General features: G+C 44.5%; 1 protein-coding gene across 2 annotated transcripts in view; it reads left to right on the forward strand.

Annotated features, from left to right (window-relative positions):
• Nucleotides 1–23,627, forward strand: part of RCBTB2 (RCC1 and BTB domain containing protein 2) — a 463,444-nt gene that overhangs the window by 90,380 nt on the left and 349,437 nt on the right. The window contains exons 2-3 of one of the 2 annotated variants that reach the window (XM_069205376.1): nt 7,247–7,457; nt 7,986–8,141. In XM_069205376.1, coding sequence (XP_069061477.1) covers nt 7,455–7,457; nt 7,986–8,141 — 159 coding nt within the window. In that variant the 5' untranslated portion in view covers nt 7,247–7,454. The remainder of the gene's footprint in view (nt 1–7,246; nt 7,458–7,985; nt 8,142–23,627) is intronic. The other variant, XM_069205377.1, reaches the window with a different exon arrangement.

The raw sequence follows: 23,627 nt of genomic DNA on the forward strand, positions 1-23,627 counted from the left end.
ATCTGTTGTATCAGAAACTGTTGCTAAAGAGCGGTAGTAGCATGTAAACATATCACACACAGTGCCAACAAATTATCTTAACAGTGTTGTTATTACAATTAATAATGTTCTAATCTATTTTATTAGGACATGACAATACTTCAAATGACTTATAAAGCCAGTATAAACATTTTTGCAGTGAAACCTCTTAAAATCATATTAAAATATGGCCGAGGGATTAGTCGGGAACCAAAGAGTCCGGAATCAAAAAAATAACATGAATACCTGGTGCCATCTACCTCCGGTTTGCTGTCTGATCGAAGGCATCTCTAAATCAAGTGAACAAAGGATCACTTTTTAAAGGTCTCCAAGAACACTGTATCCTCTACTCGGACCAAGAAGCCCTGAAATGTCAGGAAATGTAGGAAACCCCGTTGCCCACTAATGTAATGTAATGCAAGCCGAGGGCTAATGATAATGTAGGGACCACAAAGATGGAGGAAAAGGGATTCAACTAAAAGTATTAAAGATATACAGATGTCCTAAAATATATTAGTTCCCAGCATATCAGGAAGAATCAATTATGTTGTGAACCTAGGGACAATAGACAAAATATGTTGGGGTGGGTTACCCCCAGTTTGTCTATTCTAAAAGCGCAAGCAGTAGAAGGCTAATGTGATTTGTAGACACAACAGGTATATGCTGGAAATGATTAGCAGAAGTCTAAGTGTATAAGGAATACTGGACATACAGAAATCATTTCATTTCGCCCCATGCTGCAATGAAATGACTGTAGCCACAGCATGCTAACACCCTTCACCGTTTATTCCATTGAGTGTTACTTATCGGACAGGCAGGGTCTTCACAGCAGTCATAGGTGGGTTTTTTTTTGTCGGATTAGCATGGTAGTTGGAATGTTCCATATGGATGAAGGAGATGTTTTTAAAGAACCTGTCCCAGATGTTTAGGTAGAAAAGTCAGGGTCAAGTGAGCTGGGGGCAATAAAATGAGATCAGTGCTCCAATGACATCTGTGCTATATCAAATTATCGTTAAGACCAACAATGTGGGTGTTTAGTTTTAAACCACCATTGCTCTTTGTTAAATAGTCTGCATTAAAGTCACTCTCCGTTAGTCATCAGTTTTTTAATGAACGTCCAGTTAATGTAATTCTCATGATGGCATGCAGTTAAAAAATGAAAGGTTTGTTTGGTTGTGGAACTTTTGCATCTATTATTGCTATGATGCTGAAGAGTGTATGTCTACATTGTGTGTTGTCATACCTGCTCACCTAAGATTGCATGGGAATTTGATGAGGTAAATAACTCCAGTGCTGTTGCAGTCAGTAAAATTGTATAATATCCAAGGTGTTTGGAGAATGAGATCTAAAGAAGTGTTCATTTCTGTGACTTGGTGCACAGGTGATATCCTGTGACCTTGGGTAGTTCCCAGAAGAAGGTCTGGGAGTGTTGATAAAGCTGTTTTGAATGACCTGGGACTTGTATATACCAGCATGCCCCATAGATTATGATTTTGTTTAAATGTAAATAATGTTTTTTTCTAGGGTCATGCAGCCTGTATTCAAAATGTTCCAGTTCCTGTTAATGAAACGCTTGATCAGATTAGTTAGACCATTGTACGTGCTCACACAAACCTACTGCTCTGTATAGTGTCCAACGTTGTTGATGTAATGATGAGTCTTGGTGTTGTTTCTTGCATGTTTCATTGCTTTTTGAATGATCTTGAGGGCTACTCCCTGTTATGTAATTGATCTGTAGGAATGTTAGCATGGATTTCATATGAACTCAGATCTAAGCAATTCCTCCGTATGAGTAAAAACTGTCCAACATGAAGGTTCTCCTGTAGTGGGCATGTGTGAAACCTGCAGAAGTATAGAAATAAGTTTCTGTCCATGGGTTTTCTGCAGGCTTCTGTCCTAAGTTTCACACTGTCCACAGTGATCCTTAAATCTAAAAAGGCTCAATCTTGTCTATTTAAGGAGCTAGTAAATCAAATGAAAGTTGCAGGTATTTAACCAGTTGTTTAAGGATTTGGCGCTGCTTTCATCCCGTTTCCAAATGATCAAAATATCTTCTCTATAACTCTTTCAGATCTTGATGGAACAGTGGTACGGATTTGTATCTGTATAAATATGCATAGTGTCAGAATGGTGCATGTAGAGAATCTTCATAATTGGGTCAAAAGTTCTCCCCGTAGAGTGCCTGTAATCTTTAAAAACATTTTGTGTTCAGATTGGATTTAGTGATTTTTAAACCCCTAATCTCTCTGTTGGAAAGGTTTTGAAAAAGATTTCATATAGTCCCGTAAAGATGTTGTGAAATCCTTCATCACTGTCTGTTCATATATTTTTACTTCTAGAGAAACGAGGAGGAGGAATAACAATTGCCCTTTTCTTAAGGCTTATGTTCTTCTCAATGTCCACATCCTCAGTGGTTGTATTGAAAAAGTCTAATCTTTCCAAAATATAAAGACAATTCAATACATAGAGCTAACTTGTTTCCTTCATTGGTGGGAACAAACCCAGTCCTTTGTTAAGTGTAGCCAGTTGACTATCACTGAAGTTTGTCGCTTAGGTGGACCTCAGCCTCTTTCTAAACAAGCACCTTAATTTCCAGGAAATGGGTAATGGAAACCCTAGAAAGAAGGGTAATACAATGGAAAATTTACTAGAAAGGCATTGGTGGTTCAAATCTTGGTTGGTGCTGGAACCTCATGCATCCTTGTCCAAATGATCAACTGAGAATCAGTCTGATTCTTCCCCGCTGCTCCAGGCCTCAGAACACGATGGACAATCATATGGTCCATATCAAGCTGGTTTAGACCCCTTTGATGCTATTTTTTCTGATAATTGCATGTAATGATTATCCCAGATATTATTGCATCCTTTTTTAATTTAGTGATCTTGCTCTGGGTAAGATATTCTTTGTTTTCTTTGATAATTCTGTTCATTGTCTCCAGTCTTTCCTGTATGTATATTGTTTGATAGCGACTTTGATGTGGTTCCCAAGGATCTGTATCTCAACTAGTAATTTGTACAAAATCTGTTTAGTAGTTAGCAGTATTAGTAATAAGGATGAACCAGTTGTGTACACTCCCCTAGGAAACCAACGTCCTGTTCTTTCTGAAATATTTCTGAATATTTGTGGTGCATTAAAAATCAACAGTCCTTCTAGTCCTACATTACTCTTAATGCATTCAATCATAATTTCCACATGAAGTCCACTTCGACTTGGTATCGTGTTAAGTTACTTAGTTTGTCCCATTCATCTGTTTATGTAATAGTTTGTGTAATGAGTGTTAGAAATGGGGTCTTTGGTTGGCAGGTTACCCCCTGTCAAAGCATGTACCCTCACTCTAGTCAGGGCAAAGGAGATACACACCTGGTTAACCCACACTCACCCCCTTGGTAGCTTGGCATGAGCAGGCAGGCTTAACTCAGAAGCAATGTATAAAGCATTTGTACCAACACACACAGTAATACAGTGAAAGCACTACAAAATTGACACCACACCAGTTAAGAAAAATAGGTAATATATATCTAAATCAAACAAGACCAAAACAAAAATCCAACATACACAAGTTAAGATATGCATTTTCAAAAGAATAAGAGTCTTACTCCATAGAACACAATGGAAAAGTTGATTTTGCACAAAGTACTCTATTTGCGTCAAAAAATAAGCTGCGTGGGCGAGCGTGCATCGGAAAAGTCAGCGATGCAGTGATTCCTTCCTCGCAAGGGAGACATTGCATAATTTTTTCTCCAGTGGGGTCAGCGATACGTTGTTTTTCTCCCTCGCAAGAGAGAGATGCGTCAATTTCCGGGTGTGGCACCTCAGAGCCGCGCAGAGTCGGGGTGACTTTGACACCCAGAGACGATGAGTGGAAAATGTGGTTGCCTTGTGTTAAAAAAATCACGCTACGTGGGGTTTGCGTCATTATCAGCAGCTGCAAGCGGGTGTTGCGTGTCGTTTCTCTAGCCACAATGCATCGATCTCCCAGTCGCGATGCAGGTGGAGCGTTGATTTCAGCCGCAAAGCCGGTGGCACGTCATTTATCAGCCAATTTGCACATGGTACGTCGAAAAGTTCCCTGCACGAGGTTCTGTGCATGGATTTTCAGCTCTTGTTCTGCCAACTTCACCTAGGGACTGGTGGGTAGGACACCACTTGGCAGGGCAGGAGTCTCAGCAGAGAGTCCAGGGGTTGGCAGAGGAAGTCTTTGTTGGCCCTGAGTCTTCAAAACAGGAGGCAAGCTCAGTTCAAGCCCTTAGAGATTCTTCTTAAGCAGGAATGCACAACAAAGTTCAGTCTTTTCCCCTTTCACAGACAGAAGCAGCAACTGCAGGATAACCCAACAAAGCACAGTCACAGGCAGGGGCAGCACTTCTCTTCAGCTCTTCTCCTTGGCAGAGGTTTCTCTTGAATCCCGAAGTTATCACATTTTCAGGGGTTTTGGGTCCTATACTTATGCCCTTTTCTGCCTTTGAAGGAAAGTCTCCCTTGTTTGAAAGTTCCTGCCTTGCCCAAGCCAGGCCCCAGACACACATCAGGGGGTTGGAGACTGCATTGCGAGAGGGCAGGCACAGCACATTCAGGTCTAAGTGACCACTCCTCCCTCCACTCTAGCACAGATGGCTCATCAGGATATGCAGGCTACACCCTAGCTCCCTTTGCCTCACTGTCTAGAGGGGATTCACAAACAGCCCAACTTTCAAACTGACCCAGACAGTCGCAGAATGGTTTAAGCTAGAAAATGCCGTGGTATTTTCAAACTAACAATCTAAAAACCAACTTCACTAAAAGATGTATTTTTAAATTGTGAGTTCAGAGACCCCAAACTCCATAATTGTATCTGCTCTCAAATGGAATCTGCACTGTAATAATATTTAAAGGCAGCCCCCATGTTAACCTATGAGAGAGATAGGCCTTGCAACAGTGAAAACAGCATTTAGCAGTATTTCACTGTTAGGACATGTAAAACACATCAGTACATGTCCCACCTTTAACATCCACTGCACCCTGCCCATGGGGCTACCTTGGGCCTACCTTCAGGGTGCCTTACATGTATAAAAAGGGAAGGTTTGGGCCTGGCAAGTGGATACACTTGCCAAGTCGAATTGGCAGTTTAAAACTACAGACACTGCAGTGGCGGGTCTGAGCCATGTTTAAAGGGCTACTAATGTTGGTGACACAACTGGTGCTGTTGGCCCACTAGTGGCATTTGGTTTACAGGCCCTGGGGACCTCTAGTGCACTGTACTAGGGACTTACTAGTAAATCAAAGATGCAATCATGGAAAGCCAAATACACATACATTTTACACAGGACCACTTGCACTTTAGCACTGGTAAGCAGTGGTAAAGTGCTCAGAGCATCAAAAATAGCTACAACAGAGTCCAGCACACATCAACTACCTAGGAAGCAGAGGCACAAAGATAGGGGGGACCACGCCAAGGATGCCAAGTCTAACAATGAGTGTGTAGTAAACTGGGAGTGATAAGAATGTCCTGAACAATTTAATCTTCAAAAGTCAGTCAGGTCTCTTCTGTCATGTTGTTATGGTGTTGATAAGTGAGTACTAATGAGTCAAGGAAAGTGTAAAGATGTATAAATAAAACCTCTAATCACATGAAGAAAAAGATCCTAAAGATGCCAACCAAGGTGAACCCAGGGCACACAACCTCCTCTTCAAATTAGAAGCATGTACGAGGGGTGGCCAGGGAATTAGAGAGTCGAAGAAGAGAACTGTTTTGTTAAACTGGAAACCCATTTACTTCTATAATTCACATGGGAGTTTGTTCTTACCTCATAACTGTCCACCCATGCAGAATGCCACATCATAAGCTAGCAAAGTTACATGTCCTCACTGACAGTTACAAACACATCCTATCCTTTTCTGTATACGTACTATTGCTCTTAAGCCTTTTTCTCAGCTAAAGCAATGGTGCGTCAGTTGTTACTGTAACATTCTCCTCCACTGTACGACCAATGGATGAAGAGAGTGCATGAAGCTTACATAATGAACCTCCAGAAAAGGGGAGCCTGCTCTGTTTTACAGCAAACTTTGCTAAAGGAAGCTTGGTGGAAAAAGCTGAACACAGTGAAGGGCCCTACAGACAATAAATGGTAACACTATGACCTTCACCATTGAAGACACTCGGGTAGTGGCTAGGTTTGTGGTAAGTAATGGATACTTAAGCAGTAAATAAGGTTTTCCAATGTAAAAGTAGAAAAGCACTTAATGATCTATGTATACGTTTTAAAAATATGAAAAACCTAAATAGAGAAGAATCTAAAACAATAAGCTGTTGCTGGAACAAATGAGAGCAGCTCTGCAGAAAACTTTCTTAGTGTAGCTTTAAACAAAGCTAGGTTACTATGTGGATCTTTCCTTTTGGCGAATTCAAGTGAGCGTATCGTTGCTCATAGAGTAACTGCCCATTCCCACAAAATCCGCTGGATGACGAGAAGCGGCACTATGGTTGGGAAGTTTTTCCGGAACCCTTAAACGAGTTATGATGATGACTTGTGTCTGTGGTACACACACTTTCAGAGCATGTCTAAAAGTCACACTAAGGGCCTGATAATGAACTCGGCGGATGGGATACTCCGTCACAATGTGACCGATATCCCGGCCACCGTAGCAAAAGTTCCATTATATCGTACATAACATACCTGTTTTTCTAACCCCTCATTTACGTTCCATACAGTATTCTACAATATTACTTTTATAGGTTTTCATTTTTTAATACCTTAAAATATTTTTCTTTAAAGAGGCTTTTCATGCCACTCATACCTCTTTGAAAATTCAGTTTTTACTTTTCGCAATACTTGTTCCTGGGTCTTTCTGGACTTTCATATGCTTAAAGGTGTAGGAAACACAGTTAGGAATTGCCAACAGTTATTACCGATTTGTAAGGGTATTTTTTCGCGTCCATTCCTCAGAAACTCTGAGAAACGTAACTAAGGTTAAAGTGTATAAATTGTGCACCCGTGAGTATCACCCACACTGACATTTCATACTTAGGCCTGTGTTTAAATCTTTTTTTAAATTTAGTAGTCTCGGGTATAATATTTTGTAGCCATAAGTCCAACTTGCCTCTGGAGGAATCCTATGTATTCCAGGCTTACATTGTTGAAATTCGATACAAATAAATCATGTTATATGTTGTGAAAAATATATAATGTAATATGAGCAAAGTGATAAAAATTATACAGTCAAATATAAATTGTGTTTTTTTGCCAACAGGATGCAACCTAACTGAAAGTTACGATCATGGCAAATTGAAAAAAGATTCTGAGTGCAAACTATTAGTGCAACATAACCTGTTGGGTATGAAAAATTCAAAATAGTAGTGGAAAAACAGGCATTGGAAGACGGACTTCACTACTAAATTAAATGAAGTAGCCTAGCAAAGTAAACGTGGACGATGCAGTGTTCCCTTGCTTGAGTGACAATGGTAATTTAAGAAACATGAGCAAGTGATTGATACAGACCAGTAAAACGTCTTTAAAACGCAAGTAGTTAAAGAGAAGATGAAAGTAAATATATAAAAGTGTGCTAGCAACACGAATTATAACAGTAGACGTCGATTAATAGCATGTCATGAAATAAGAATGTCCTGTATCTTGAATGTAAATAGTAATGAGAATGTGCACTGACTATTACAAAAATTGTTGCTAGTATGATAGTGTCTTCTTTGAAAATACAGAAATGAAGGAATTGTAGTTGCATACCAAATGACTGTTTTAAACATTTTCTGTAATACTAGTAATTGTAGTCCTCCTATAAAGAAATAATCTATTAGATAATACAATACGTAATTGTTCCTAGTTCCCTTATTTATGTGACACAGTAAAGTTAACTAAGACAAGATACTAAGATCTAAGAAATGACGCCCTATAGAAAAATATGTAATTACATATGATCTTATTTCATTTATCTCTCAGGCATTGCTGATTTAAATGTGTATTCATGCTGTTTTCAGGTGCAGAATGGGCCCTTGCGCATGCTGAAGATGTTAGACATTGGTAAATGGCCAGTTTTTGCCCTGTGCTCACTGGAAGAATTAAGGTCAATTCGTCTTGCCTGTGTATTTGGCAGTGCTGGGAATGAAGTCCTATATGTTACTAAAAATGATGAAGTAAGTCTTACATTTGGATCTCTTTGCTGCATATTATTCATCTCCAACATATGACGAATCTATTTCTTTCATTTTTGAATTTCCTTAGTGTATATATTATTAAAAATACTGTTGTTTCTCCCTGTAGTATTTGCATCACACAACATTCTTTTGTGAATATATATTTATAATGATAAAATGTGTGTTTGTGAGAAAATTATTTTCTGTTTCACATCCGTCATGTTTGTCAACATTTGAATACAACTCACATATTAGCATGGAAATTTGCATAGTGGGCTTACTTTGTTTTAATACATTTCGATTTTCTTTGAATCCATTAAGAATTCTTAAAGTATTCCTGGGAAATGGTGAGTGTCACAGCTTCCCAGGAGTAATCACACATAAGCATTTGGAAATGTGGCAAAGCACACATTTCTGCTTGCATAAATGTTGAAGTCTCTCTCCCTTTGCGCTAAATATCATTTTCCCCTCTGTCCACTAAGAAAGGCCTTTTCTCGTTGGCAAATTCCTCAAACACTACTTCAAGTCCCTCATACCTGCCTTAACATTTTTGGGAAGTATTCCCTCCCTTTTTCCACTCTGACAATGAATATTCTCCTGCCGTTGTAAGAAGTAAATCTGCAGCTGTACTGACTGTGAAATGATATCTGGCTGAGGTTCTTGAATACCCTCAAATTTGGGAGATTCTAGAGTTCAGCTCTCACACTTACCTCGGTCCTGGAACACCTACATCCTGCCCCTGTGAGTACATTTACTCCCACTCAAAATGTTGCCATACTGGTTTCATTTCAAGTGTGATGAAGTCCACTTAGTAGCACAAATTCACATTTTTATCAATCCTGAAGTGACTTTGTACTCGAATCTGAAGGTCATGGTGCACCTAAGTAAATCCTGGGTGCTGAATACCTTTGTGAATTGGGCCCAGAGTTTTGGTTTAGGCGGTCTTAGCTGTCAGAAGAACCCCTGATGTTTTGCTAAACATTTATGTATTAGAGAACTGTTTTGCAAAAGGAACCAAGATTGATTATAGGGCACATTTTCCTCCTTGCAAATTTGTCCTGGTCTCACTATTTTCCTTAGTTGAGAGATTGTAAAGTGACATATCCCCCCACATGCACAGTGCCATGTTTTTTACAGGTGGAATGAGAAAACATTTATGATAAAAATTCATGCATGTCTTTTAACTGACCCATGTCTTTTTGTAAATTGTACTTATTTAAGTTTTGCAGGAAAAAAATGAACACACAGAGAAATAAAAAAAATAAGAACAAGAACATATAGGTACATGAGCATTGCTATTAAGTGTTTGATGGCATGTGTAGCTGCGGATACTCATGCTTTGCATAAGTTCGCCATGTAGTTTTGGGCTCGGAGTTTTATAAGTTGTTTTTTGTTGAAGAAGCTTTTTTGAATCACAAGATCGAGTGATTCCTCCTCTCGATGATAGTGTGCATGGGCTTCGAGTTCTATCATGGTGGAGAGTGTGGAAAAAATAGTGGTCCAATAACGTCCAATGGGTGGGCACGACCATGTTTAGTGTGCAGAGTCTGAATCCAGGGCATGGTATTTGAGGCATTGGGACAAGCAAGTGGGGTTGAAGCATGCAAAGTGCTTTGGGGCTTGGTGTGCGTGATGAAGAAATTTAAAATATAGGTGTTTGAGTTCATGATTGACTGAAACAAGCTTTGTTTGAGAGCAGCAGTAAGCTCATACTTTGTCGGTTAATGGATAGCCCATGTCTCTTCCCCAGGCCTCCCGAACACGTCGAGTGTAGTCTGGTTTCAGGGCTGCTGGTATGGTGTAGTCTGGAAACTAGGCGACTGCCATCTGTGTCTGATATAATAAGGGTTAATATAGGGAAAACATCAGGGGAGGGGTATGTGGGGATGCAGAAATGGAGATTATTGTGTAGTCACCGCAAGACAAAGTGGTACATGAAGGAGGCCTTTCTAAAGCAAGTATCGTCCGAGTGTGTCAAAACGTGTCCATCATGGAATACATCTCCTATTGTATGTAGGTCATAATGGTGGAGAGTGGGTTTGAAAAGCATCTCATGTGTGAGGGGGAGCCAAGGGTTGTCAGTCAAAGGCAGGGAAGGTGAGTAGAAGATACCCCGCCGAGCTTGGAACGGAGTTTCCGCCAAGAACAGCAGGTAGCATATATAGGCCCTCATTCTGACCCTGGCGGTCTTTGACCGCCAGGGCGGAGGACCGCGGGAGCACCGCCGACAAGCCGGCGGTGCTTCAATGGGGATTCCGACCGCGGCGGTAAAGCCGCGGTCGGACCGGCACCACTGGCGGGGTCCCGCCAGTGTACCGCGGCCCCATTGAATCCTCCGCGGCGGCGCAGCTTGCTGCACCGCCGCGGGGATTCTGACCCCCCCTACCGCCATCCAGATCCCGGCGGTCGGACCGCCGAGATCCGGATGGCGGTAGGGGGGGTCGCGGGGCCCCTGGGGGCCCCTGCAGTGCCCATGCCACTGGCATGGGCATTGCAGGGGCCCCCGTAAGAGGGCCCCTACATGTATTTCACTGTCTGCTGCGCAGACAGTGAAATACGCGACGGGTGCAACTGCACCCGTCGCACAGCTTCCACTCCGCCGGCTCGATTCCGAGCCGGCTTCATCGTGGAAGCCTCTTTCCCGCTGGGCTGGCTGGCGGTCTGAACGAGACCGCCCGCCAGCCCAGCGGGAAAGTCAGAATTACCGCCGCGGTCTTTCGACCGCGGAACGGTAACCTGACGGCGGGACTTTGGCGGGCGGCCTCCGCCGCCCGCCAAGGTCAGAATGAGGGCCATAATGCGTATGTTGGCTGAGTCCATGAGGATACTCTTTGGCAGCACTGACTTGAATGGGGAGTCACCGAGCTGGTCTCCCTCTGCTTTAAGGTAAGGAGCCCTGGCATATTGGGGATATCAGCGGTGTACATATTGGCATTGCACAGCAAGATATTACAGTTGAAAATCCCGAACACCACACATACTGCCTGGGGGGGTCAGAGTCCCTGCGAATACAGGGCCATGGAGAGTGAGGGGGGTTTAATCCACCGCTCTACTTGTGTTGAAAGTTTGTCAATGGTGGGTCCATAATTAAGAGGAAGTATTTAGTACTTGTCATTGTGTAGGTATATGCCCAGATATTGAGTGGAATACGAGTTCCAAGTTAAAGGATTTTCAGCGTCAACAGGCTGTGCACTGTCAGTCAAATGGAAGAATTCCGACTTGGTCCAGTTAATGTGGAGTACTGAAAGAGCACCAAAACGTGAGATTTTGTGGATGAATGGTGGGAGGTTGTCGGCGGGTAGCTGACAAAGAGCAGTATGTCATCCGCATATAGGGATACCAAAAGAGCACAACGGGTAAGTTGGAGGCCTCGGCACAGATACTGTTATTGGAAGTGACGGTTCAGGGGGTCATTAACAATAATAAAATGTAGGTGGATAGGGGGCAAATTTGTCTGGGCCCCCTGGTGATGGGGAAGGTTTCAGTAACTGCACCGTTCACCCTAAGCCTTGATGTTGGTTGTGAGTAAAGGAGCATTACCAGCGAGATGAAGCAGCAGGGGAGGCCTAGTTTCGAGAGCATCACTTTCAAGAGGGACCACTCCAAGTAGTTGAACGCCTTCTCGGCATTTAGCAAGGCTGCTTCTGCGGGGATTGTTGGAGAGATCTTGTTAAGTACTGCAAATATTGGCCACAAGTTAAAAGAGGTAGATCTATGGGGGACAAAGCCAGACTGCACAGGAGAGGTGATTTGCTTCATGATTATGGAAAGACTAGTGGCGAGAACTTTGGCAAGGATCTTATTATCTAGATTGAGAAGGGAAAATGGGCAGTAGGAAGTCCACATGTGGGGGTCTTTGCCAGGTTTCCAGAGGAGTGCAATCACTGTCTCTCGCAGTGTAGGCGGTAGGACATCTTTCTCCAGAGCCTCCACGTACATGGCTAGTAGGTGCAGAGTCAGTAGGTGTTTGTAGGCTTTATAAAATGCACCAGTAAGGCTGTCGAGGCTAGGGGCTTTGGATCCTTCTAAGGTGTCTATTGCTTGGAGGATTTCCTCACTCTTTATGGGTTCACTCAGGTAACAGCATTGGAAATCACTTATCCACGCCATTGCCACCTCAGCAAGGTAGGTAACGTCTTGCGACAGCATGTTTCCCCATGTATGCTATCTCCATATCCGCCAAGTCGCAAAACTCGGACATTAGGACCCATCATCTATGCAGGTGGGAAGTGCTGCCTGAGTTGGAATTTAAGTGGTCGATGATTTGCAGTTCAGATTAGACAATTGAGTCGTGTAATTCAGTGTGGAAGACTTGGTCAATTTGCGCATCTCTGGGGAATCTCCTGGAGCGTGACAGGGTACTTCCATAGGGGACACACAGCTTCGGGAGGACTGGACAGTGGTCTGATAGGGTTGTGGGAGACGCTGCACATCTGTGGCCCAGGGTGAAGTGCTGGCCGAAAGGAGACCATAGTCAAAGCGTATCCACACTGCATGGGTAGAGGAATTGAAGGTGTAGTCTGAAGAGGAGGAGTGGCAAACTCGCCATATGTCAGTGAGGCCATCGGTTAGTACTATCTTAATCTGACAGACAGGCCGATAATGAAGCATGCCACAGCTACGTGGGTGAGGCCTATCTGTCAATAAAAAGAGCACATGCGGATAGCTAGACGGTTTTTGGTAGACCAGCCCTTATATTGTGAGTCCTAATACCTACCCCTCCTCAGGTATATTAAGTTTAGTGTGTGGCTGGAGGGCTGTGATTATCCCCTACCTCTCTACTTTGTTAACTTGAATACCAGTTATGAAGGCAGCTAGCGGTCTGGCAATGTGGTTGGTGAACTGGGAGCTAAATTCCTACCGGCAAGCTCATCCAAGCTTGAAGGATTTCTCCTTGAATTAACACTTTAATCTTGATTGCATACTGTGCTTGATTTCTATTCAGTCTTCTGTACTTTATAAAAAGTACTTGTTAGAATGTTATCTAACCATAACCTATTGCTGATGGGCATGGAACGGAGTAGGCAGCACACAGCTTTCTGACTTTCAACGCTACAAAGCTCCATGCTAGATAACCGCCTGATTGACTGACTCTCTGGGTGAATCCATTAGGTGTTATTTTCCCAAGAACAAAGGCACGGGCTCCATCATGTTAATCGAATGGGAGGCATGAAGGTGGTGGTCTGGGTCCGTTGTACTAGGGAAGTAGTAAACATTAGAAAAGTGATGGAATGGGAACAGACTAAATTAAACAAAACTACCTTAAACAGGACACAATTCAAGACCCCACTAGGTAGCAACCAAAAGGCATCCACCTACTGTGATCAGAATGATTATATCTTGGGACATTCCCAGAGCGTATGTACCAGTGTGGTGCTCTGGCCACATTTCCTTAAGTATCTATCATCCTTGCCCTTGCCAATTCGGAAGAGATGACTCCTCGTGAAATAAGACTGTTGTAGTATTTTTAGTTGCACTGGCCTAAAGCCAGACCTGATTGCAACTTAATCTGAGCAGCGGAGTGCCTTCCCCGCAGTCCTCATCTCTCTGCCTTCTATCTGTCCCGTAGACCAGTGCGGGTGGCAGACAGTTATTAAGCATTGTCTGGTAAATTTGAGGGGGCATCAACGAGCCTGAATCACAGCGGTATCCACCATCACCCCTTAGTGCATCCCTGTATCTTTTGAGAGTTTGGTGAACCAGCCTGTACCTATAGAACAGGGAGTCAGTCAGGTCAAACTGTCTCTGCAATTCTTTAAGTGATAAGAAGCGTGGTTCCCAGATATTGCCTAGTTTAGCTACGCCGATTTTATCCCACTACGTCCTGCATTACAATCCAAGAAGGACTCCCTGGTCTGCTGATTCTCACTACAGGAATTCCAGCGTCAGCTGCCTCTCCCAGCCCATTCTAGCTGTGGAGAACTTCCATATGTTATTTAGTAGGTTTGTTGGGGAAGGGCGAATGGGCTAGTCTGGCACTGTCTTATAGCCTTCTGACATATTCTGTGTGGAGTCATGGAATTCCTGTCTACCTGTAATGAGGGCTTCTGCTGAGAAGCAAATGCCCAGGTGTAGGAAAGTACCATCTTTCTTGGCATGTTACTCCAAATTTTACATGTATGTCAGTATGTTTTTCCCTGTCTCACTGGGATCCTGCTAGCCAGGACCCCAGTGCTCATAGTTTGTGGCCTAAATGTGTATCCCTGTGTAGTGCCTAACTGTGTCACTGAGGCTCTGCTAATCAGAACCTCTGTGCTCATGTTCTCTCTGCCTTTAAATTTTTCACTATAGGCTAGTGACTACATTTACCAATTCCAATTGGCATACTGGACCCCCCTTATAAGTCCCTAGTATATGGTACCTAGGTACCCAGGGCATTGGGGTTCCAGGAGATCCATATGGGCTGCAGCATTTCTTTTGCCACCCATAGGGAGCTCAGACAAACCCTTACAGGACTGCCACTGCAGCCTGCGTGAAATAACGAACACATTATTTCACAGTAATTTTCACTGCACTTCAGTAACTTATAAGTCACTTATATGTCTAACCTTCACTTGCTGAAGGTTAGGTGCAAAGTTACTAAATGTGAGGGAACCCTGTTTCCTGGTGGTGCATGCTCTGGGGGCTGCCTCCCTTCATCCTGACGAGCGTGGCCCCTGGAACACAGGTGGTGGACCCAAGTGACCCAGACTGTCCAGTGGTCCAACTGTCCGAGTTTGGAGGAGGGAAGTCCTTGCCTCCCCTCCCCAGACAGTAACCCTGTGCACCATGTGATCTGCAGCTACAAGGGCTTCTGTGCACATTTCCAAGAAATCCTGCATGCACAGCCGAGCCTAGGTCCCCAGCACTCCGTCCTGCGATGCTCAGCTCCCTGAGTTGACCTCCGGTGTCGTGGGACCTCACTTTGCTGTGTTGAGACGACTGCTGTGTTCAGTCGTCTTGAACCCGTGTTTATGGACTTCTGTGTGTGCTTCCCTCCTTCCAGTGGGCTCTCTACGTTGCTGAGGGCCCCCTCTGTCTCCTCACCTGAGTGGCGACATCCTGGTCCTTTCTGGGCCTGGGCAGCAACCTTTTTCTTCAACCGCAACTCTTGCAGGTAGCAAGGCTTGTTTGCGGTATTTTGCAAAGGAAACAACTCTGCATCCTCCAGCACGTCGTGGGACATCTTCTGCACAAAGCAGAACCTCCTTCAGTTGGTGCCAAGTCAGCATCTTCTTCCAACCGGAGGCAGCCATTTTGCACCTTCATCCAGGGTTTAGTGGACTCCTGCCCCCCTGGGCACGTTAGTGACTCTTGGGCTTGGTCCCCTTCCTTTACAGGTCTTCAGGTCCAGGAATCCGTCTTCAGTGCTTTGCAGTCTGTTGTGGTCCTTGCAAAATCCTTTATCACAACTTTAGTTTGTTTTGGGGGAAATAGTAGTACTTTACTCCTACTTTCCTGGGTCCTGGGGTGGGGTCTCCTTTACACCCTTAGTGTTTTCTCACACTCCCAGCGACCCTCTACACACTACACTTGCCTAGGGGTGCATTTGTGGTTCGCATCCCACTTACTTATTATATTGTTCTGTGTTGCCCCTAGGCCTATTGCATCCTATTGTGTTTTACAGTGTTTGCACTACTTTCTGACTGTTTTACTTACCTAATTTTGTTAGTTGTGTATATTTTATGTATGTTTCTTACCTCCTAAGGGAGTATATCCTATAATATATTTTTGGCACATTGTCATTAAAATAAAGTCCTTTTATTTTTAGTAACTATGAGTATTGACTTTCTTATGATATAGTACCTATATGATATGAGTGATATTGCATGAGCTTTGCAAGTCTCCTAGTTCATCCTTGGCTGCTCTGCTATAGCTACTTCTATCCGCCTAAGCTGCTAGAACACTACTACACTCTACTAATAAGGGATAACTGGACCTGGCCCAAGGTGTAAGTACCAAGGGTACCCACTTCAAGCCAGGCCAGTCTCCTACACCAGGCATTTACCACCAAGAGTTTGACAGGCCTGTATTAAAGACAAAGGTCTGAGAGTTCCAACCCCCTCATGTGGACTCGAGTCAGTGTTTGTAGTGTCATGCGTGCCCCGTCCAATAGAAGTGAATGGGTCACTCCTTCAACTGCTGTGAAATATTCTTCTGGAAGTTCATAGAGAGGGTGTTCTGTAACTTGTATAGGAATTTTGTCAGCAGCATCACTTTGTAGAGGGCTGCATCCCTCTTCTATTTATCCAGGACCTCCCCACCTAAGTTAGTCCTCCGGAATTCCACGGGATCTAGGGTTCTTAGAACCCCAGGTATCGAAATCCTTCAGGAGACCATCACAGCAGGCAGTCACAGTCCGTGGTTAGACACCAGTCGACCAGTGGGAATGCCATGGACCTATGCCAATTTATACAGATTCCTGAGTATTTGATGGAGATATCCAGAATCTCTAGGGTTGGAGGGCGGTGGATTGGCCAGCACATCATCCACGTGCAGGGAGATAATGACCGCCCAGTCCAGGCTCTGCTGCAGTGCCCGCAATCAAGTGTCTGTTCACACCCAGCATGCGAAGGATGTTAAGGCCAGGGCAAATAGTAGGGGGGAGAGTGGACAACCCTGTCTCGTCATCCATTCCAGGTCAAATTCTCCTAAGAGGCAGCCATTGACCCGCATCCCGGCCATCTTTCCTAACATGTTGCACAGGAAGTGTCATGCGACTGAGTCAAAGGCTTTTTCTATGTCCCAGACCAGTAGGACTGTGGACTCCCCCAGGGTATATTGTCTAGCCAGGCAACCAAAAGGTGCTGTAGACTCTGGTGGGTGGATTGCATGGGCATGAATCCTGATTGCTCATGTCTGACTAATATATCAGTCACTTGCAGAAAGCAGACCAAACACAGGAGGGGAACAGCTCTACCAGACAGACATACTAGACCTCAAATCCATGTGGTACTTTCCCCTAGCACTCACTAAACTATAAAGCACAAAATGACTTTGTCTGAGAGCTACAAAGCAGTAGTAAATCTGTACTTCCACGAAGTTATATAAAAAAAGATTTCAAATTATGTCCTAGAGCGAAAGAAGTTAATTCATTATAATTTTAAGTTGATTAGTGGCAGGAATAGAACACGTGTTTTTTTGACACTCCCCAAGGGGAGTGTAGATCGGGTAGTAGTCAGATATTCCCCTGGGAAGATATCTGGTATCACTGTACCAACTTCTCTGCATCCGGGGAGCCAGTAGATAATCCAGTCTCAACATAGACCAACTCGATCATGCTGTGAAAGTGTTTTTCGCTCCCCAAGGTGTGTGTCTTTCCATAAGTCAAGCAATCCCATGGCTACCACAAAGGTGTATAGGCATGTCTGCTCCTACAGGATGATTGCTGCGAGTGAGCCTGTCTAACTCCCTCTCTGAAGTGAGGTTGAAGTATCCCTGTATTATAGTGAAGACCTGTGGGATCTTCACCAGCCAATTCCCCAGCTTCTGGAGGATCTGAGACTGGTGGGGGGGGGGTGGGGACAGGGACTGGAGGTTTTGAGATATCAGGTGGCTACAGCTATGTATTCCCCATTCCACACTGCTGTCTCACCCTTTTGGGTCCGTTCAGTTCTAGAGCACCATCAACAGGAGAAATATTTTGACCAGAATTCCCACACCCCTCGAGCCTGTTGTGAATCCGGAGTGCACAGGAACTATGTATCTGCCCCTTCCTAGGAAGGTGCAGTTATTTCCCACTAAGTGTGTCTTCAGGAGCAGAACTATGTCTGGGTTGTGCTGACATTGACACCGTGGCACCACACCTTGCTTTAGTTTCCACTCTTGGAATGTGAACGGGCTGGGGAACAATGTGAGCCCCTGTAGAGGTGGGGTTGTGGATCGGGGACCCTTCAGTCCAGGCGTCTTGGCAGAATGCCATCCTTCCAGCCAGTCCAAAACTTCCTTCAGGAAGGGAAAAAAAAACACCCCACCCCCTCTTCCCACCCAGGATGCACAGTTTTGTTCCGAATTGCAGTGAAAACTGCAGATTATGTATCCAGAGTTCTTGCTTGACCTTGTCAAATGATCATTGCCTCACCTGTACCTCCTGTGTAAAGTTGGGAAGATCACGGCTATCTGGTTTTCGAAGTGCAGTGGGCCATGCTGTCTTGCCCCTTGGAGGAAAGCATCACAATCCCGAAAGAGCAACAATTAGGCTATTATTGCTCTAGGTCTTGTGCCTGGCTTGGATGGCACCCCTGTTGGCTTACAGTCAGTTCATCACGGAGTCTTCAGTGAATTTCTCTACATTGGATCCCTCAGCTTTTTCAGGAATATGCACAAAGTGCACATTATTGCGGCAGGATCCGCCACCTGCGTCCTCTGCCATGGCATGCAGCAAACAAATGGTATCTTTGAGATGGCAGACTTCTGTAAGGGTTTTACTGGCGGCCCCATGTTCCTTCAACAAAGCCTTAGTGATAGTGATCCTCTCTGTAATTTTGCCCATATAATTTCACAACAAGGTGACATCTACCTCTGCAGTATCAATTTTTGTTTCCAATGCCATGCAGGAGTCCATGATTGCCTGAAGGAGTTCGGGATGGTGCACCTTCCAGCATCCTGGGATGTCGCCCGCTTCGGATGGGAGCCCTGCACATACTCAGTGTATTCACACGGGAGAGGAAGTCTCCTTTAAATTTCTCCAGTGCCTCCTCTATGGCCTGCTCCAACAAAGGGAGGTGAGGGAGAGAGGGCCAATGCCCCAAACAGCCTATGTGGCTGCCCAACTCCCCCAGGGCTACCCTGTCTGCTGTGGCAAAGTGACTGCTCCCCGGGGTAACAGGATGAGACCGCCCCTAGGCTGCTGCTCAGCTCACGCTCCTCGTCTGCTGCAGGAGCCCTACCGGTGATGCTGCAGCTGTTTTCAGCTTGCTGCTTGGATGCTGCAGAGTCCTGGTGTTCCCCCTGTTGGGCTGCAGCAGAGAATGGCCCACCACCAGATTGCAGGATGTGACTGTCATCCCCAGAGCTCCTGGCTTTGATGATTGCATCTCTGCGCCATCCATGACTGGCAGACGTCTTCAGCTACCCCAGTAGCTGAGGATTGATGCAGAGGTAGAGCTTCAGCTGTGGCAGCGCCATGTTTCCTTTGGGTCTAAGCCATGCCTTGTTGATTTTTCCTATTTTTGTGGTTTCTTCCTATTTGCAATTTGTGGCGTAAGCAGGTGTGAAACTCATTTGTAAACATTTATGAAAAGTAGACAATATTCAGAATTCAGCAAGGGGTCTTTTTCTCGATCACTCATGGTTTTCCAGACCAAACTAATCTTTGAAATGTTAGCGAGCATAAGCTGGAAATAATAGAAAGAGGTAACCACGTATTCATCTGTGATTCTTTGCCCTGATTGACAATTTGCAAAACTGATATCCTATTAAGTCTGTCATATCCTTCATATCGTAGGAATATATAGTGTTTGTTGGTTGTCCAAAAACACTTGATACACAGAGCCAACAACTGAGCTGCTGCTTACAATGATATTTCATAGTGTATCAACAGTCCATCAATTCATTTGATAAAACCTAATGCATGAGAAATGGGTATGAATAAAACCTGTGGAGTTTGAAAGTGTCCCCCAAGAGACCGCCGCCCGCCAATGTTCCCCCGACAAAATACCGCTCCGCGGTCACAAGACCGCTGAGGGTATTTTGAGATTTGCCCTCGGCTGGCGGGCGGCCGCCAAAAGGCCGCCTGCCAGCCCAGGGCAAATCTACCTTCCCACGAGGACGCAGGCTCCGAATGGAGCCGGCGTAGTGGGAAGGTGCGACGGGTGCAGTTGCACCCGTCGCGTATTTCAGTGTCTGCTTTGCAGACACTGAAATACTTTGTGGGGCCCTCTTACGGGGGCCCCTGCAGTGCCCATGCCATTGGCATGGGCACTGCAGGGGCCCCCCAGGGGCCCAGCGGCACCCCCTACCGCCATCCTGTTCCTGGCGGGAGACCCGCCAGGAACAGGATGGCGGTAGGGGGTGTCAGAATCCCCATGGCGGCGGAGCGCGCTCCGCCGCCATGGAGGATTCTCCCGAGCAGCGGAAAGTCGGCGGGAGACCGCCGACTTTCCGTTTCTGACCGCGGCTGAACCGCCGCGGTCAGAATGCTCGACGGAGCACCGCCAGCCTGTTGGCGGTGCTCCTGTGGTCGGTGACACCGCCAAGGTCAGAATGACCCCCTAAGTTTAGAAATAGTGGTTATTTGTACAACTCTGAATTTGAGATGGCATTTTGCAGTATACGTTCTGTCTTGCACGCTGGCTGACCTTTAGAAGCAACAAATGGTTCGAAAATTGATTGATAAAAATGTTTTACTGTTCTGTATTTCCACACTTCTACTGATAAAAACAGTTTCCCACTTTGTGGCTGAGCCTATCACCCGCAATAAGAAAGCCCCCAAAACACAATGTGGAGACATCAAATTTTGCCATTCAAATTTATCTATTTTGGCGATATGGGTAGCTGCGTTATTTGGGCCCGAGTATTGTCTGAGGTAATTGGCCCAAACACAGAAGTGGTGAAAATGTGTGATTTTCACCTTTGCAGGCCACTCTAGATAAGAAAATGTATTGGGATCTCATAAGCAGCAACACCATAGATTCAGCTGAGTCTCTAGGTTTCATAAATGCCTAGGGTTTATAGGGTTCCCTGATTGGCAGCTGACCCAGAGCTAGTTTGGGACTTACCCCCCTCTCTATCGGCCCATGTGTCAAAACTGTACCCTATGGGTTTCAGATTTCCTCTCACTTGCCATGTGGATTGGGATGCTCTAGTTTCTAGGGGAGCAGCTAGACTGTTGGTGCTTTAAGGGTATGGTTGTAAGATGTCAAGTCATTTTTTTTTCATATCTCTGGCATCCAATGGTAAATGCTTATAAATTCCCCCAACGGGCAGTGGAGGGACACAAATACTCTTGTCACATTATGGGATGTGGGCACAGCCCAATGCCTGGTTGGGCCACTCTAACCCCTTCCTTTTTTAAATGATATCGATGGTGTCTAGTGGATGTTGTGCCCCTGCTGCCTGGGAAAGGTAGATGGATGTAAACCTTTCCCCAGTCTGACCCCTGGGGATAGAAAGACTGCTGGGGCTCTTATGGAGTGGGGTCTGGCCTAATCGTTGGGCGTGAGGCTGAGCTCCAGATGGATTTCCTTCCTAAATGTGAAGGATGAGACCTTCACGTCCAGAGGTAATGCGGAAGAAGTGAACGTATTTGTCCTTTGCTTTAAAGTCAGACCCATGATTGACTCTCTAAGGGAGTTCGGCCACCACTTGTGCCTCCAGACTTGCTGGACAAAGACATACATATTCCCAGTTGCTTCCCCAGAGGAAAATAGATCTCTGCAGCTGGAAGACCTGCAAATTGGTTGGGAAAAACATAACTTTATGGATAAGCGTATTTTTCTCACACTCAAGAGGGTGTGGAATTCTTAGGGCGGAGGGGTTCATATTTATCGTACAGATGTAGACCTCATGGCCTGGAACTTGAGATCAACTTTGTGTCTTTAAGGGGATGTGTAGACTTTAGAACTTGCTGTTTGTATCGGTCACTGTCAAAATTGGTCAGGCCAAGATGATGATGCACCTTTATTCTTATATTTGTCACCCTACACTTATGGACCTCACTTGAGAACTAAGACTATTTAAACAATGAATTTCAACCACATCTCACACAGTACAAATCACAGGTCTGCTTGAAGAAGAATTGCCACACTTCGCAGGGCAGAAGAGGCGCTCCTTAATTGAGTCAATTAATGAACGATGAATTAGTGTGGCTTTCTATCTATGAGTCAGCCAAAAGACCTAGCGACCTGGTGGATTCCCAGCTAACTTCTACTGAGAGTACTTAGAGGTGTTAACTCTACCACTGCTAGTATTGAAGGATGCACTCTTCAAAGAGAGTTAACACATGAAGTGAGAGAGGTGTTGATTTAAGTATTGCGGAAACCCAACAAGAATGGCTACAATTATCATGTAGGACTTCGTTGATGTTAAATTATGAAAGTGAAATCTTAACCAAGGTTTTGTCAGTTACAATCCACTGTATAACGTAAACGTTGGTACACCAAGATAAATCTAGATTTATATCCTAAGGAACAATTTGGGAAGGCCTTTTCACATCATGCATAGCTTGTTCCAGAAGCAAGGGGGCTCTTGGCAGGCGCGCAACACCCATTGGGCTGAGAGGGCTTTCAGCCCCCCCTTAGCCCCCGCCTCGTCAGCCTCCGTGACCTGGCCTGAGCCAGGATGTCGGGCACCAGCGCGCTTTTGCGCCGCTCTGACCCGTGCTCTAACGGCCGTTTACAACTCATCAAGCCGTCTTCTCCCTGTGCCTTTCCCGGTCCCTCTACAGCCCCTGATCCATCTGCCGAATTGCGACATCTGTATTATAAATACACCAAAGGAAGCTAAATGTTAGTTGTGAAATCAGAGGCTATGTAAGTGCTGTTATCACGTCTTAGCCCTGCTCACCCACAATACACAGGCATGTCGCCCAACAATAAAACTCTAAGCATGCACGTTTCCTGCAGCACATACGAACTGTGCCATCTACATAAATGTAACACAAAATGTATAACATTAGAATATAATTATGTCATTCCTAGCCGTTTGTTTTACTTTTTCAGTGCTGTGAGGCCATTCATAGGATGCAGCACAATATACCTGGAAACAAAACAAAAGAAACGTTGCATTCTGGTTTGAGTCTGTTGAAGACTTTCTACCAGCCTTTCTATCTCTGCACCTGCATGTATGTGCATGCATACATGTTTGTGTGTACGGGTATATTGGCCAGTATTGTGCCTTCCGAATCCTTTGAAGAGCATTCCAGTGTTTCATCCTTGTGAGATTAATGGAATGATTTTCGCTGATTTGCAGGCAGGCCACTTGATAATTGCAGTGCTGTAATATGGCAACATCTACTGTAGCGGGCACTAGACTAGTGTCTCTGCTAAGACCACCTCATTTCACAGATCACAAACCTCATCCCTCTGAAACCTGATAATACCGAGTCACTTTTAGCCACTCTCCTCATCTATTCTATCATTGCATGGTACCACAACGCCCGTACAAATGTTATCATTTAATGTATAGCAAACAAACGGAAGTAAATGCATAGAATGGGTCTCTGAATTTAGAAGCATAAACCTAATAACCAATATTCCACCAAACTAAAAGTTAACCTTTGTTTCCTGTAGTATTGTACTACTTGATGTAAAAAACTTTGACACCTCTTATGGGATGGTAAGCGCTATGTAAAAGCAATTTCAATGCCATATATATATATATATATATATATATATATATATATATATATATATATATTTACAATAAAAGCACGTGTCACAAAGTGTAACAGCGGGTTACACTGGGTAGAGGCTACAATACAAAAAAAATCAAAGTTTAAACGGTACTGAAACATATGAGTTAAAATGTGTTTTAGTAATAAAAAATATAGCAGCATATAAATTATAA

The sequence above is a fragment of the Pleurodeles waltl genome, chromosome 8, assembly GCF_031143425.1.
Source record: "Pleurodeles waltl isolate 20211129_DDA chromosome 8, aPleWal1.hap1.20221129, whole genome shotgun sequence".
Lineage (NCBI taxonomy): Eukaryota > Metazoa > Chordata > Amphibia > Caudata > Salamandridae > Pleurodeles > Pleurodeles waltl.